Source organism: Salvelinus fontinalis, chromosome 24, assembly GCF_029448725.1.
Source record: "Salvelinus fontinalis isolate EN_2023a chromosome 24, ASM2944872v1, whole genome shotgun sequence".
NCBI classification, from domain to species: domain Eukaryota; kingdom Metazoa; phylum Chordata; class Actinopteri; order Salmoniformes; family Salmonidae; genus Salvelinus; species Salvelinus fontinalis.
The window spans coordinates 4636186-4651523 of record NC_074688.1 but is presented as its reverse complement, the minus strand read 5'-3'; the positions used below and the strand labels follow the sequence as shown (position 1 = coordinate 4651523).

Sequence of the window (15338 nt, the reverse complement as noted above, 5' to 3'; positions counted from 1 at the left end):
CCTACTAAAAAAATGAATAACTAAAAACACAGACATACAGGGCCATGGGTTTTTCCTAATCATGCAAAGCCAAATCACTAGGGCCCAGAGTTTTTCCTGGTCAGGTTACATGGGTCCTAGTTATTTCTATTACGGTGACTGGGTTGTAGTTCGAACAGGAAGTTACCGTTAATGACTTCCTGTCTCTTGATCTCGTGGGCCCTGAGTCCAGCCAGGACCTCACGTCCCACCAGCTGCTGCCAGTTGAGGGGGTCGTGCTCAGAGTCCGTGCCTCCTTGGTCGTCTTCACTCTGCACCTCCGTAGAAACAAGGCCATCCAACCTGGGAGATAGGCAGCAGCAGTTAGACACTGGTTACAACCTTAAAACACACTGACTAAGATAAATGCAGTCACGAAATATAACAGAAGCTGTTGGGAAATATCTAAAAACTCATACGGTTTCTAACCATAGCCTACATCACTTTTGATAAAAGGTAGTCCACATTTTGACCAAAGAGGTTTAGGAGACCAACTAAAAACTATCTGACCATTGTCTTTATCAGAAATAGCAGTAGGTCAGGTCAAAAAGAAAACACTCACCTTCTGATAGACTTGGGTGTTCCTTCAAGGATTCTGTAACAAGAGGATACTATTAACTACGAGGCCTGAATGACAACGCTTCACATACTCATCAAGATGTTCTCCGCCTGCATGAAACAACTACTTAAACAACTGTGCACAATAGGGGCTTTCGTCTGCTTGGGGTCCATCTTACCTGCTCTCCCTGTCCTCCTCCTGCAGCTGGTCCAGGCTGTATGGGCTCAGGCTGTAGTCAAAGTGTGTGTTTGGAGTGTACTGTAGACTGTCCAGGTCTCCAAGACCCTCGCTCAGTTTGAGGAAGGCAGAGTTAGGGGTCAGAACTGAGGAGGAGAGAGACAGAGAGAGCGAGAGACAGAGAGATCAGTTACATTGTACAACCATCAGGCCAGGTGGGAAGACCATTACTACAGCTTAGAGCCGGGACGATAAACCGAAAATTGCCAACCTCTTATTGAAACATTTAGCTGTAATTTTCAGTGATTTTGCTACACAACGTTTCTGAAGATTGTTCTAAAACCATTATTTGGTCGACAGTAATAGCCAATGCATTATGTTGACTCCTGATATGAAAGCACCTGCCTGTCCCCGTTTCGCTGGGACAGGCAGCACATGGAGAATGTAGAGATGCATTCTGAGAAACACAAGAATATGACCGTTGCGCCAAATTGCTATTGCGGGGAAAAGACAGTTTTCAAAGCAACTACTGTTCTAGTTACAGAGGAGAGTCATAACTTCCTGTGAATATATGATGTATTTCTCTTAATATTCAGTTCATGGCACCACTTTACAACCGGAGTAGGCTGTAGTGCAGTATAGTTTTGATGCGCTGTGGAGCCGAGCACTCCATTTTGGTACATACAGTGCATTCGGGAAAAAATTCAGACCCCTTGACTTTATTCTTTATCCTTATTCTAAAATGTATTATTTAATCTTTTCCCCCTCATCAATCTACACACAATACCCCATAATGACAAAGCAAAAACAGGTTTTATACATTTATTACAAAGAAAAAACCCGGAAATATCACATTTACATCAGTGATTACAGCCTTGAGTCTTCTTGGGTATGACGCAACAAGCTTGGCACACCTGCATTTTGGGGAGTTTATCCCATTCTTCTCTGCAGATCCTCTCAAGCTCTTTCAGGTTGGATGGGGAGTTTTCGATGCACAGCTATTTTCTGGTTTCTCCAGAGATGTCCGATTGGGTTCAAGTCCATGCTTTGGCTGGGCCACTCAAGGACATTCAGAGACTTGTCCCGAAACCACTCCTGCGTTGTCTTGGCTGTGTGCTTAGGGTCGTTGTCCTGTTGGAAGGTGAACCCTCTTTCCTGCTCTGGAGCAGGTTTTCATCAAGGTTGTCTCTGTACTTTGCTGCGTTCATCTTTCCTTCGATCCTGACAAGTCTCCCAGTCCCTGCTGCTGAAAAACATCCCCACAACATGATGCTGCCACCACCATGTTTCACTGTAGGGATGGTGCCAGGTTTCCTCCAGACGTGACGCTTGGCATTCAGGCCAAAGAGTGGCTTGCGTCTGGCCATTTTACCATAAAGGCCTGATTGTGGAGTGCTGCAGAGTTGGTTGTCCTTCTAGAAGGTTCTCCCATCTCCACAGAGGAACTCTAGAGCTCTGTCAGAGTGACCATCGGGTTCTTGGTCACCTCCCTGACCAAGGCCCTTCTCCCCAGATTGCTCAGTTTGGTCGGGCGGCCAGCTCTGGGAAGAGTATTGGTGGTTCCAAACGTCTTTCATTTAAGAATGATGGAGGCCACCGTGTTCTTGGGGACCTTCAATTCTGCAGACGTTTGTTGGTACACTTCCCCAGATCTGTGCTGACACAATCCTGCCTCGGAGCTCCACGGACAATTTCTTAGACCTCATGGCTTGGTTTTCGCGCTGACATGCACTGTCAACTGTGGGACCTTATATAGACAGGTGTGTGCCTTTCCAAATCATGTCCAATCAATTGAATTTACCACAGACTCCAATCAAGCTGAAGAAACATCTCAAGGATGATCAATGGAAACAGGATGCACCTGAGCGGAATTTCCAGTCTCATAGCAAAGGGTCTGAATGGTTATGTAAATAAGGTATTTGTTTTTTTATTTGTAATACATTTGCAAACATTTCTAAAAAAACAGTTTTTGCTTTGTCAATATGGAGTACTGTGGGTAGATGGAAGAAAAAACGTATTGAATCCATTTTAGAATAAGGCAGTAATGTAACATTTGAAAAAAGGGAAGGGGTCTGAATACTTTCCAAATGCACTGTATCGCCCAGCTCTACTACAGCTACAATGACCCAAAAATAATAGGTAATATTGACAGCTAACAATTAGGACATAAAACCAAATACAAAGTTAGAGATGTCGGGATTCAGGAATTTAGAGAGCGCCGCAGACAAACCGTACTCCTCAAACACTATGGGGAGCGTAATTGGTCTCGCGTTGCTTGCGCTTGATATAGTATGTGGTCTAGAGACTAGGGTACTTGGTTTAGAATTCAGTATGTGGGAATTGTGCTAGCTAGAGAGTTTAGTAGGTGCTAGCTAGAGTCTTGTACAGTATGTGGTAGTTCAGGGCCGCACCAAACTCAGAGTCTCTGCTGCCTCCGTCAGAGGCGTGGCTGTTGGTGGTGCTGTTGGTTGGCGAGGTGGCGTTGGTATTGGAGGAATGTGTGAGCTCTGAGCCCTCGCTGGATTGACTGGCCGTTAGGCGACCCGCCTCCAGGTGCTCCACGGCCCCCAGGCAGGGCTGGGACAGCTGCTTCTGGGGCCGCGGCTTGTTGAGGTCCATGGCCTTGCCGACTGCTCACACAGACAAGACAGGCAGACAATCAGTCAGAGAGACAGGCAGAAAGCACACATACAGACAGACAGACACAGACACAGACGTATAGCAGGAGTCAATACTATAGGATCTGTTTACTTCTCTGCTGCTCCTCCTTTTTTCCATAGTAACACAATGATTTGTTTTGAATGTGGGTGATATGTGGGTGATGATAACCATCTACCAATACAAATGCCTCACCAGGGGTTCAGTAAATTGGGAGACCTATAGTATACTAGTGTTGGTCACTGTTGTTTATCTTAAATGACTATATGAAACCCAAGTGTTGTTTATAACGCAGACAGACTCACTGGACGTGGGGTCGACGCGGCTGGGCCGGCGCTGAGGCCCGAGGATGCTGGGAAACCTGGTTCGTTTTACCTTCTCCTCCCCTCCCTCCTTCTCGGTCTTGACGCTCTTCTGTTGATCACAGACATCACATGATCAGTCAGTAAGAGAGATATAGCAGGGGGTGACGGTTAATAAACTGAGCTAGGTTAGCGGAGGGTTCAGTGTAAGGGTAGGCTCATACCTTGATCTTGGGGAGGAAGTTAAGGCGGACCCTTTTGGACTCTAGGCCCCGTGGCTCTTTGACTTTCACTCCAAGGTGCTTCATGTACGCGAGGATGACATACTGCATAGTAGTGCTGCAACAACAGACCAATGAGGATTCCGGATTTAGAGACCCAGGCTCAATTGCCATATTCTCGGTTTTCTATCAATGGAACAGATTGGGATGAAGTTGAGGTGAACTACATGTTGACGTGTCTTTAGCGTGGCTTTGACCATATGCTGTGAAAACGAGTGACGGCGGCGGGCAAGATGTCGTGTCCATTCATTAATCATTTGGGATATGCCGGGACCATATGGCATTTGAAATAAGGTCGTTGCACAACGTTGGAAATAGTCCCTTATGAATCTAAACGAACTAGAGAAATGTCATTTGTTATTAAAGGAGGTTGGCCAAGAGCTCATGTAGCTAGATTGCCCCCTGGTAAAGAGATACTCCACATATACAACGTGACTTCTGTTATAATGTTAACTGCTCAACCTCAAAATCATCTATTATGATGTTCTTGTCCTCTTTCTGTGCAGTGAACTGAAACTAGGTGGTTTGTCTCCAGTGTGACATTGAGTAGAAATGACACAGACAGTGGTTAGAAAGGCCAAGAGTCTGCAAGGTCCCAAAGTGTCTTAAACCCCTCAAGGAGTACAGTGCACTTCACCACATCCTTCCAAAAGCTCAACAGTCTGTGCTCCCAACTCTAGCTTTAGAGGATGGAGTGTTGTGTGGGTGTGCAGTAAAAAAACACAAAAAACACTCCACATTGAGCACTGAGTATGTTGTGTGTTCACAGCCACAAGTAAGTATCGGTTGTGTTCAGTGGGACAAGGAGGTTCTACATGAATTTGTCCAATTACAGTTTTTTTTTCTGCCTGCAAAATGTTTTGCTACGTTGTGCCCTACTGAACACGATCACGGTCCTCCAGTCAGCCTGTGACCATAAAGTCTTACATTGACACTCCCCAAACATCACACGGACTAAAATCAATGGATAGTGTGAAATATGTAGGCCTCATATCTGTTCTTTCCAATGGATAAACAAAAAGAGAATCCCCTCACCATTTCTCCTCCTCTGTAGATTGGGTTGTCAACCTAAAATATGTCAAAAAATTCCATTAGAACAAATGATATACCACAGAAAAGGATTTTAACATGTCAGAGAGTACAAACAGAAGCTCAAACAATTAGACAGAAGTAGTAGACTTCCAATCAATATATTATCAGCCTCAATTCAAATGGGTCAGCAAGTACAACTCAATGTTAAACGCTGTGAGTGTTGCTACTTACAGGACATCCTCTATCTTGGTGATGATGTTTTCAGCACAGGAGCGTTCTCTCTCCAGTGCTACCCGGTCTCTGACGCGCTCCGTGTCCAGCCGGGCCAGTTCCCCCTCCGCCAGGGTTAGGCCCATACTGCGCTTCTGCCTGCACACCCCACAAACCACGTTGTCAGATCCCACTTACAGTAGGTTTACTTATAACATGCTTACATCAACTTATCGCATACTTATAAACAGGATTATAATGACGTCAAGTTTATAAAGACAAACAGTTACACTGTTTACAAGTAAGACTCACTTGCATCTATCTTCACATATGACTAACACAGAGGCACCAATGGGAAAGGCAGCCATTTTGGAAGAGCACGAGCAAGGTGACTGACCTGAAGTCCTCCAGGTTCCTCTGGATGTCAGGGAGCAGGGTGTCCTGCATCATCTGGACTAACTGTCGGTTCAGCTCCTCAGGGATCAGCTCCGTCCTCCGTCGGTCTGCACGGCCACCGCACAACAACACAGATAGGAAGTAGGTTGACACAAAAATACAGCTTAAGCGTTGATTTCTCAACAACTGATGTGGGACAGTAGTATTAAATCAAATCATATTATATTTGTCACATGGTACGAATACCATGAAACGCTTACTTACAAGCCCTTAACCAACAATGCAGTTCAAGAAATAGAGTTAATCAAATATTTACTAAAAAAAATAAAGTAAAAATCGAATCAATCAAAAAGTAACAAGAAATGTACATAATAATAACGAGGCTATATGCAGGGTGTACCGATACCGAGTCAATGTGTGGGGTACATGTTAGTCAAGGTCATTTGTAAAGTGACTATGCATAAATAATAAACAGCGAGTAGCAGCAATGTAAATAGTCTGGGTGGTCATTTGATTAGTTGTTCAGTAGTCTTATGGCTTGGGAGTAGAAGCTGTTATGGAGCCTTTTGGTCCTAGACTTGGTGCTCCGGTACCGCTTGCCACGCGGTATCAGAGAGAACAGTCTATGACTTGGGTGACTGGAGTCTGACAATTTTTATTTTATTTGTTGGATTGGTGAAACAACCAACCACACACTTTGAGGCTTTGTGATAATGCTGCTAAGTACACCGTTGAAGTAAGGAAACTTGAGTTGGCTCTATTTAGCATTCCATTAGATAACAATGGTCATTCCTCAATATACCCAGATGTGACTTGGCATGGATTTGTCAGCCAGGGAAACTAATGGAAATGAAAGCAAAGTCACAAATACTCACCAAGGTCAAGGGAGATGGACTCGGGAACAGCTACTTTTAAATTCTGTATGAAAATAAAACACATTTAGATGGGCATTGACAAAGCCAGACTTGTTTATATGTGGCTAACAGAAACACCAGAGTAAAAATACTTGACATTTAACAAAAAGAGTAAAATGACAAGTGCAGAAGAAGTCCTAAATGTATGCCGTGTGTGTGTTAGTAGTGTATGAGAAAACAAACTACAGAAGAAAATCTCTGGGTCCCTCAAGTACTGCGGTCTTATTGGTCTTAGGCACTACAATATATTGCATTGGGAGTCAACAGAACAGTGGGTGAGAGAAATGACGGCTCCAGCTGAGGAGAAATGTATTACTGCAGGGAGAGGGGACTCCTGACAGAATAAACCAATCAAACAAACACACTGCTGTATAGTAACACTAGTGTTGCATATCATACCAACACTGTCAGGGGATGTAGGTGTTTAATCACAACTGATGTGGGGGAGACCATGACTTCTGCCACAGCGCTGTGGGGTTTGTTTCATAACAACAGTGCAAGTCTGTGCTGGCTTGGGCCTGCAGTTTGGATAAAAGCTAGCTGGGATCATGTAGTGACTGTGGATGAAAGCCACTTGAGACTACAGGGCCCTTATTCATAAAGAGTCTCCGAATAGGATCAATTTATCCTTTTAGAGCATACTAAATATGAGTATATGGACAGGGGTTACATGATCTTAGATCAGCACTCCTACTCTGAGACTCTTGGTGAATGTGGGCCCAGATGTAGGCTAGTTCAACTCAACTCACAGCTCCCCGGTCGATGAAGAAGTTGTGGAAGTCCATGAACACTCGTCTGGTTTCTTTGGAGTTAGTTTGCTTGCACAGGTCAGCGAAGAGGTAGCAGAGCTGAATAGAAACATTTCACATGATCAATGAGAGGTGACACAAACACGTTCTACACCAACATGTCTTTGTGTCAGCACTGCACTGACATCCCTGTATTTTTTATAAACTTCTATTGTTGTCTGTAACTGGTCACAACACAAACATGGTCAGGTGAGCGTGTGTGCGTGTGTGTAGGGACTCTTACCAGCGGTGCAGGGTCAAACTGCGAGACGACGTGATGCAGGAACGCTGCCAGGTGGGCAGGTCTGGACTTGAGCAGCTCCATGCTCTGGAAACAGCTGCACTGGCCATTGACCTGATACACACAGTGTGTGTGTGTGTCAGAGTGTGTGTGTTACGAGCTAGCTTGACCTTGTTAGAAAATCCGCAGCGAGGCTTGTCAGTCTTTCACCCTTTTAGGGGGAGAGAAATCTGGACAAAAGAACTTCAGCACCCTGGTATGCTTCAGTGTTTGTAATGAATGTTAAAAACAAACATTTGGGTCAATAGGCCATAATCGGAGCATACAATCTTAATTTTCAAAATGCAAAGAAGTTATATTTTCCCCCTTATTTTGGATGTATTTCGGGCCTACCTGTTCTTGATCAGAGTCAAAGCAGTCGTCCTCAGCTCCGATGATCTGGGAGACGAAGCGTGAGGAAGGGCTGATAACAGCAGAGGGGGACAGCGAGTCCTGGAGGGATGGGGAGAGGAGCACAGCTCTTATATCTCTCACTCATTGAGCGTTGACTGCTCCGTTCTCTGAAGTAGCTAACAACCTCATATACCATCAAAGGAGTGTTTAATGAAGTTGGCTCCACATCTACAGGGCATGGGTCATGTTCATTAGACACCAAATGGAAGAAAATTGACTGAAACAGGGAGGGACTACCTGGACTTGTCCAATTAGAAATGCTCATTTTGGTTTTACGTTGCAAAACATTTAAATGTTTTCAGTTGCATGCCCTAATGCACATGAGCCAGGTCTCGATCTCACCAGGTCTGGAGTGTCTTCTGGGTCGGGGGAGTGGCAGGAGTTGAAGCTGTCTCGGGGTGTGCTCTTTGGGCTGTGGTAGGACAACATGTCTCTTTGGCACAGGCTCTCTGGGGAGGCAGGTGCAAAACTGCGGAGAACCTGCAAATGGAGAACATTTGGTAAGCTATCAAACATTCATCTAGCTAGACCTGGGTGGTGTTCATTAGGAACCAAATGGAAGAAACTCGACTGAAACAGGGAGGGATTATCTGGACCTGTCCAATAACAAACACTTGTTTTCTTTATTGGTTGCATGTCCTCTTGAACAGAACCCGGGTTTGGGACACAGCAGTGGGCTGCGGGTGTGGGTTGTAGTGTACTGTCTGCTAGGTGCAAAACTGAAAGGAACACTTACAGGGGACATGGTACTGCTGCTCCACGAGAGGTCATTGCTACTGTCCCCCTTGGAGGAAGGTGTGTGGTCCATGTCCACCATGCTACCGTCATCTCCGTCACCCAATTGCAGGGCATCCTTAGAATTAAATCACAGTCAGTCACACGCAGAAAATATAAATATTCCCCATAATTGAAAGCGAAAACAAACAAGTATTTTGTCTGACTGTAAGCATTGAGCATACATCTATATTGTCATGATTTCAACACACACAGTCTATAGAAATGGAGCAGAACATGTACAGATAAACTACCTATAAATATCATTGCTTAGGGCCAGGCTAAAACTCAGGCCAAAAGATTGTCCTGGTAAGGTTACATAGTCAGGGAAAACTCATTGGACTGATTATGGCACTCACAGAAAACCACAGATTCTCACACTAGCTATTAATACTACATATTACAATAGCCAGAAGCTACTCCTGCGCTGTCTTGGTTGTGTGCTTAGGATCGTTGTCCTGTTGGAAGGTTAACCTTCACCTCCGTCTGAGGTCGTGAGCGCTCTGGAGCAGGTTTTCATTAAGGATCTCTCTGTACTTTGCTCTGTTCATCTTTCCCTCAATCCTGACTAGTCTCCCAGTCCCTGCCGCTGAAAAACATCCCCACAGCATGATGCTGCCACCACCATTCTTCACTGTAGAGATGGTGCCAAGTTTCCTCCAGACGTGACGCTTAGCATTCAGGCCAAAGAGTTATCAGTTTATCATGGTCAAAGTCCTTTACGTGCCTTTTGGCAAACTCCAAGCAGGCTGTCATGTGCCTTTTACTGAGGAGTGGCTTCCGTCTGGCCACTGTACCATAAAGGTCTGATCGGTGGAGTGTTGTAGACACGGTTATCCTTCTGGACGGTTCTCCCATTTCCATAGAGGAACTCTGGAGCTTTGTCAGAGTGACTATCAGGTTATTGATCACCTCCCGGACCAAGGCCCTTCTCCACTGATTGCTCAGTTTGGCCAGACTGCAGGCTCTAGGAAGAGTCTTGGTGGTTTCAAACTTCTTCCATTTAAGAATGGAGGCCACTGTGTTCTTGGGGACCTTCAATGCTTGGTACCCTTCCCCAGATCTGTGCCTCGACACAATCCTGTCACGGAGCTCTACAGACAATTCCTTCGACCTCATGGCATGTGTTTCGCTCTGACATGCACGATCAACCGTGAGACCTTATATAGACAGGTGTGTGCCTTTCCAAATCATGTCCAAATCAATTGAATTTACCACATGTGGACTCCAATCAAGTTGTAGAAAGATCTCAAGGATGAGCAAAAGGTCTGAATACTTATGTACATAAGGCATTTAGTTTTTTTAATGTTTTATACCCGTTTTTGCTTTGTCATTATGGGGTATTGTGTGTAGATTGTTAAGAAAATGTTTTTATTTAATCCATTTTAGAATAAGGCTGTAACGTAACAAAATGTGAAAAAGGGGAAGGGGTCTGAATAATTTCCGAATGCACTGTACAATATGTTTGTTTTTTTTTTATTCAGGGAGGGGGGTGCAAGTTACCTGTGCTCCTCCAGTGGCCTTACTGAGCTGCCCCTGCAGCTGTGGAATGTGCTTCTTGGCTTCCTGGATGTCCTTCAGTAGTTTTGGCGTCGGATTCCTGCTGTACTCCTCCTTCATTGCCTGTAGGGAGGGAGAGAGGGAGGAAGAGCAGCAGAGACATTGGAATCCAAAGTAGCCAAGTCCATAAAAGTATTTTTGACTTTGAACGGTTTAGACTTGCACTCCTTTTCAAAAGTGTTTCTCAACACACTTGCTGTGGCTATACTGTCCTGGCCCTGTCGTGTTTACACACGTAGCAGCAGTAAAGTGTGCTTAGTGGAGTGTGTAATATGGCTCTGTGAAGCACAGGAGAGAATTATTGGAGGGGAGGTGGTGGGGTTGACTGGTTCTCTTCTGAGTGGCTGTCTGCTAGAGTGACTGTTCTAGTCCAAAACCACAGGAAAAGCCCTGTTCTTATCAACACAAGTCACACACCAGTGTTGTTCTGAACGTCTCAAAACCTACTAGAATAGAATTCTAGGACAAAGACCATGACTTCACATACTTAAAAATGTAACCTCATCCAAATACAAAACATTGCTTTTCTTGACAGTCGCTCAGTATTTGAACTCATAAATCCAGAGTGAGCAGTCTCCGAAAAACAATTCATAGACTAGGACCCGTATATATTCACCGTCTCGGGTAGGAGTGGTGATCTAGGATCAGGTCTCCATGAATTCTTAGTCATTATAATCTAAAAGGTTGAACTAAAATCAGCACTCCTACTTTAGACTAGATCAACACTCCTACTTTAGACTAGATTAGCAATCCTACTTTAGACTAAATCAGCAACCCTACTTTAGACTAGATCAGCACTCCTACTCTAAGACGCTTCATGAATGCCCTGAATTTTGCATATGCCCAAATACTAACCGAGATGGTTTCACCTGCACCAAATAGAACACTCACCTGCAAATCTTGTTGCTCCTTGGACAACATCTTCTGCAGGATGTCCACCTTTTGGCTGTGTACGCTGTTGTTCTCTTCCTGTACAATGGGAAGGAGAAACACAGCGCTTGTTCAGGACATGGAACCAAACACGCAGTGGAAGAAATGACGTGAAGTAGCAAGGGAGGACAATAGAGTTTCAGTGAGCGGACAAACGTAAACTATGGAAACACACACTGAGGACAGACGGGCAAAGAGGGATGACATGGAGAAGCACAAAGGAGGAATGCATCTCAGAAGACGGTAAAAGGCGAGAGGAGGCGCCCATACCCATAGAGGAGAGGTGATGCGGTCATGGGGGCTGTATGGGCGCTCCCCCGTTGGCTGTCCAGGAGCGTTTGGAGAGGTGACGGGGGACGACCCAGCCTGGGGCCCCGGGAACCCCAGCTTAGCCTCGCTCTCCGACAGGGGGATCTGGGGCAACCCAGGGGGTCGCCCCAACACTGTGAGGGCCACATAGGAGCCCGCTGAAGAAATAAGACGGATACGGAGGTATGGTCAAGAAAAGGTGTGTTCAGAATACTAGGCCAAATTCTGATTATCGTTGCATGACTTTCCTAGCCTGGTACCAGATCTGTTTGTGCTGTATTAGCAACTTCTATGGTCTTCGGAACAACCACGACAAAAATATTAGTTCGAAATACAGCACAAATAGGAACCAGGCTATGACCTTCCGGTGTCAATTACGAACAATAAAACTTTACAATGCTTACATTTGATGAGCTTTACTACTTCCACGTGGTTTGAATGTGTTACTAGGGTCCCGTTCACCTGGAATGAAGTAAAACAGTCATAATGAGAAAAATCATTCAACGCCGCTTGGAAATCAAATTAGTTAATTTCCTGTCCAGCCTAATGTCAATTCAGTAATTCATTCATCCACCCCTCTTCGCACACACCCCAGTGACAGCAATGTTTAGATTTTTGTGTTTTTTGATGGGATCTAATCCAACCAACAGGTGGCATCGTGGAGCTGGTGTTTTGGCTAGAAGCCTCGGTTCACAAAACAAGCTATGACTGGAGACTATAAGGATGGCGGCAAGGCACCTGGGTCATGATCAGTAGGCACGAAACGTATCCAATAAGAGCACCAATTTTCATTTCTCTATTTCAAAACATTTTCAGTTTGGTGCCAACTGAACAGGACCCTGCAACTACTATGAAAGGGGTATATATACACTGCTCAAAAAAATAAAGGGAACACTAAAATAACACATCCTAGATCTGAATGAATGAACTATTCTTATTAAATACTTTTTTCTTTACATAGTTGAAAATGCTGACAACAAAATCACACAAAATGATCAATGGAAATCAAATTTATCAACCCATGGAGGTCTGGATTTGGAGTCACACTCAAAATTAAAGTGGAAAACCACACTACAGGCTGATCCAACTTTGATGTAATGTCCTTAAAACAAGTCAAAATGAGGCTCAGTAGTGTGTGTGGCCTCCACGTGCCTGTATGACCTCCCTGACCTCCCTACAACGCCTGGGCATGCTCCTGATGCCAACTCCTGGACAGTCTGTGGTGTAACGTGGCGTTGGTGGATGGAGCGAGACATGATGTCACAGATGTGCTTAATTGGATTCAGGTTTGGGGCACGGGCGGGCCAGTCCATAGCATCAATGCCTTCCTCTTGCAGGAACGGCTGACACTCCAGCCACATGAGGTCTAGCATTGTCTTGCATTAGGAGGAACCCAGGGCCAACCGCACCAGCATTTGGTCTCACAAGGGGTCTGAGGATCTCATCTCGGTACCTAATGGCAGACAGGCTACCTCTGGCGAGCCCATGGAGGGCTGTGCGGCCCCCCAAAGAAATGCCACCCCACACCATGACTGACCCACCACCAAACCGGTCATGCTGGAGGATGTTGCAGGCAGCAGAACGTTCTCCACGGCGTCTCCAGACTGTCACATGTGCTCAGTGTGAACCTGCTTTCATCTGTGAAGAGCACATGGCGCCAATGGCGAATTTGCCAATCTTGGTGTTCTCTGGCAAATGCCAAACATCCTCCACGGTGTTGGGCTGTAAGCACAACCCCCACCTGTGGACGTCGGGCCCTCATACCACCCTCATGGAGTCTGTTTCTGACCGCTTGAGCAGACACATGCACATTTATGGCCTGCTGGAGGTCATTTTGCAGGGCTCTGGCAGTGCTCCACCAGCTCCTCCTTGCACAAAGGCGGAGGTAGCGGTCCTGCTGCTGGGTTGTTGCCCTCCTACGGCCTCCTCCACGTCTCCTGATGTACTGGCCTGTCTCCTGGTAGCGCCTCCATGCTCTGGACACTACACTGGCAGACACAGCAAACCTTCTTGCCACAGCTCGCATTGATGTGCCATCCTGGATGAGCTGCACTACCTGAGCCACTTGTGTGGGTTGTAGACTCCGTCTCATGCTACCACTAGAGTGAAAGCACCGCCAGCATTCAAAAGTGAACAAAACATCAGTCAGGAAGCATAAGAACTGAGAAGTGGTCTGTGGTCACCACCTGCAGAACCACTCCTTTATTGGGGGTGTCTTGCCAATGGCCTATAATTTCCACCTGTTGTCTATTCCATTTGCACAACAGCATGTGAAATTTATTGTCAATCAGTGTTGCTTCCTAAGTGGACAGTTTGATTTCACAGAAGTGTGATTGACTTGGAGTTACATTGTGTTGTTTAAGTGTTCCCTTTATTTTTTTGAGCAGTGTATATATATATATATATATATATATACGCACACACACACAATTGCCACCCATGGACCTTTCTTAAATAATTCCCTATATTTCTTCTCAAATAACAATAACATCTTGTTATTGGATTTTCAACATTCCAGAACCAATTTTAACTTAAAAAGGGCAACTCCACCAATTTTCTACCAAATTTGTATTATCTCCAGCACAGTGTCAACATATGTGAAAATGGCACATTTCTAAGTGAGGAGCAGGAAAAATACCCTCCCATTGGGCTGAAAACGCATTGCAGCTTTTGAAAACCTATTATTTTTAAAAAACGTTTAAATCCTACCCTGTTATGTCATGAAATGAGCCGATTATCAAAGTGTTTTGGAGTGCAATGTTCAACCCTGTGGTCCAAACGTGGTTGTGGGTCTTCCAGCCGGACAAAAAACCCAAACACAAAAGCACTCTGGAATGGATCAAGAAGAAACACTGGACTATTCTGGAGTAGCCAGTGAAGAGTCCAGATCTAAATCACATCTATAACCTTTGGCAAGAGCTGAAACAGCAGTTGGTGGAGGGTACTCATCAAACATTGAAGAATTGGAGCAGTTTGATACTGAAAAGTGGGCAAAACTTGCAGTAGAAAGGCGCAGCTAGCTCATTGAAGTTATTTTGGCCAAAGGCTGTTCAACCAAGTACTAGCTCTGTGGTGCCAATAGTGTTGTCCATGCCATTTATCTTGATTTTCTAAATTAAAATTACAAACTCAAAGTTAACAAAAATAAAATTGGTTCTACAACATTGAAAATCCAACAAGGTGTAGAGACCAAAAGTTGTTTTCAATTTAAACTTATTTGAGAATAGGAGTTATTTAAGAAAAGTGCAAGGGTGCAAATATATTTGGCCGCAACTGTATAGATTAGTGTACCTTGATGATCCGGTCACCTGTCTGTACACCCGCACGCTCCGCAGCGCCATCTAGGAAACAGAGGGGACGAGAGTCAGGAAAACACAGAACATCCCTTTAGGAGGGAAAAATAACAGTGTATAAGATGAACAACGGCCAATATACCCATTACAATACCACTGTTTGCGCTATAAAAGTAATGTCGAAGTACATCGTACACCATAACTTGGGGCCTGAGTTTTTCCAGACCTAAATCGGCAGGAACTCCGGGCCCCTAACCATCACAGTGGTCGTGTGGTGCTGAAGGAGCCCATTAGGCGGCTCCTCCCCAGACATAGGGCTTTAGGAGCCAGAGAGAGGGTTCATTATGGGATAGGATTCAGAGGAATATTATAGGGTCAGGAGACAACCGAGACAGAATTGAGTGCCCGTACCGTCACAACATAAAACACCAGTGCGGCTTTGT

The 15338-nt window shown here is 45.0% G+C and overlaps 1 protein-coding gene across 3 annotated transcripts in view; it reads right to left on the bottom strand.

Moving 5' to 3' along the window:
- The window catches only part of LOC129821798 (rho guanine nucleotide exchange factor 12-like), a 74112-nt gene that overhangs the window by 10878 nt on the left and 47896 nt on the right, over window positions 1-15338 (bottom strand). For all 3 annotated transcript variants that reach the window (XM_055879456.1, XM_055879458.1, XM_055879457.1), the window contains 20 exons: window positions 14894-14943; window positions 12007-12064; window positions 11564-11760; window positions 11255-11332; window positions 10307-10426; window positions 8766-8882; window positions 8372-8509; window positions 7970-8068; window positions 7580-7690; window positions 7297-7395; window positions 6509-6551; window positions 5635-5740; window positions 5259-5396; window positions 5031-5063; window positions 3939-4053; window positions 3718-3826; window positions 3166-3384; window positions 756-900; window positions 581-613; window positions 167-321 (listed from right to left, as the gene is read on the bottom strand). In XM_055879456.1, the coding sequence (XP_055735431.1) occupies window positions 167-321; window positions 581-613; window positions 756-900; window positions 3166-3384; window positions 3718-3826; window positions 3939-4053; window positions 5031-5063; window positions 5259-5396; window positions 5635-5740; window positions 6509-6551; window positions 7297-7395; window positions 7580-7690; window positions 7970-8068; window positions 8372-8509; window positions 8766-8882; window positions 10307-10426; window positions 11255-11332; window positions 11564-11760; window positions 12007-12064; window positions 14894-14943 (2163 nt within the window). The remainder of the gene's footprint in view (window positions 1-166; window positions 322-580; window positions 614-755; window positions 901-3165; window positions 3385-3717; window positions 3827-3938; window positions 4054-5030; window positions 5064-5258; window positions 5397-5634; window positions 5741-6508; window positions 6552-7296; window positions 7396-7579; window positions 7691-7969; window positions 8069-8371; window positions 8510-8765; window positions 8883-10306; window positions 10427-11254; window positions 11333-11563; window positions 11761-12006; window positions 12065-14893; window positions 14944-15338) is intronic.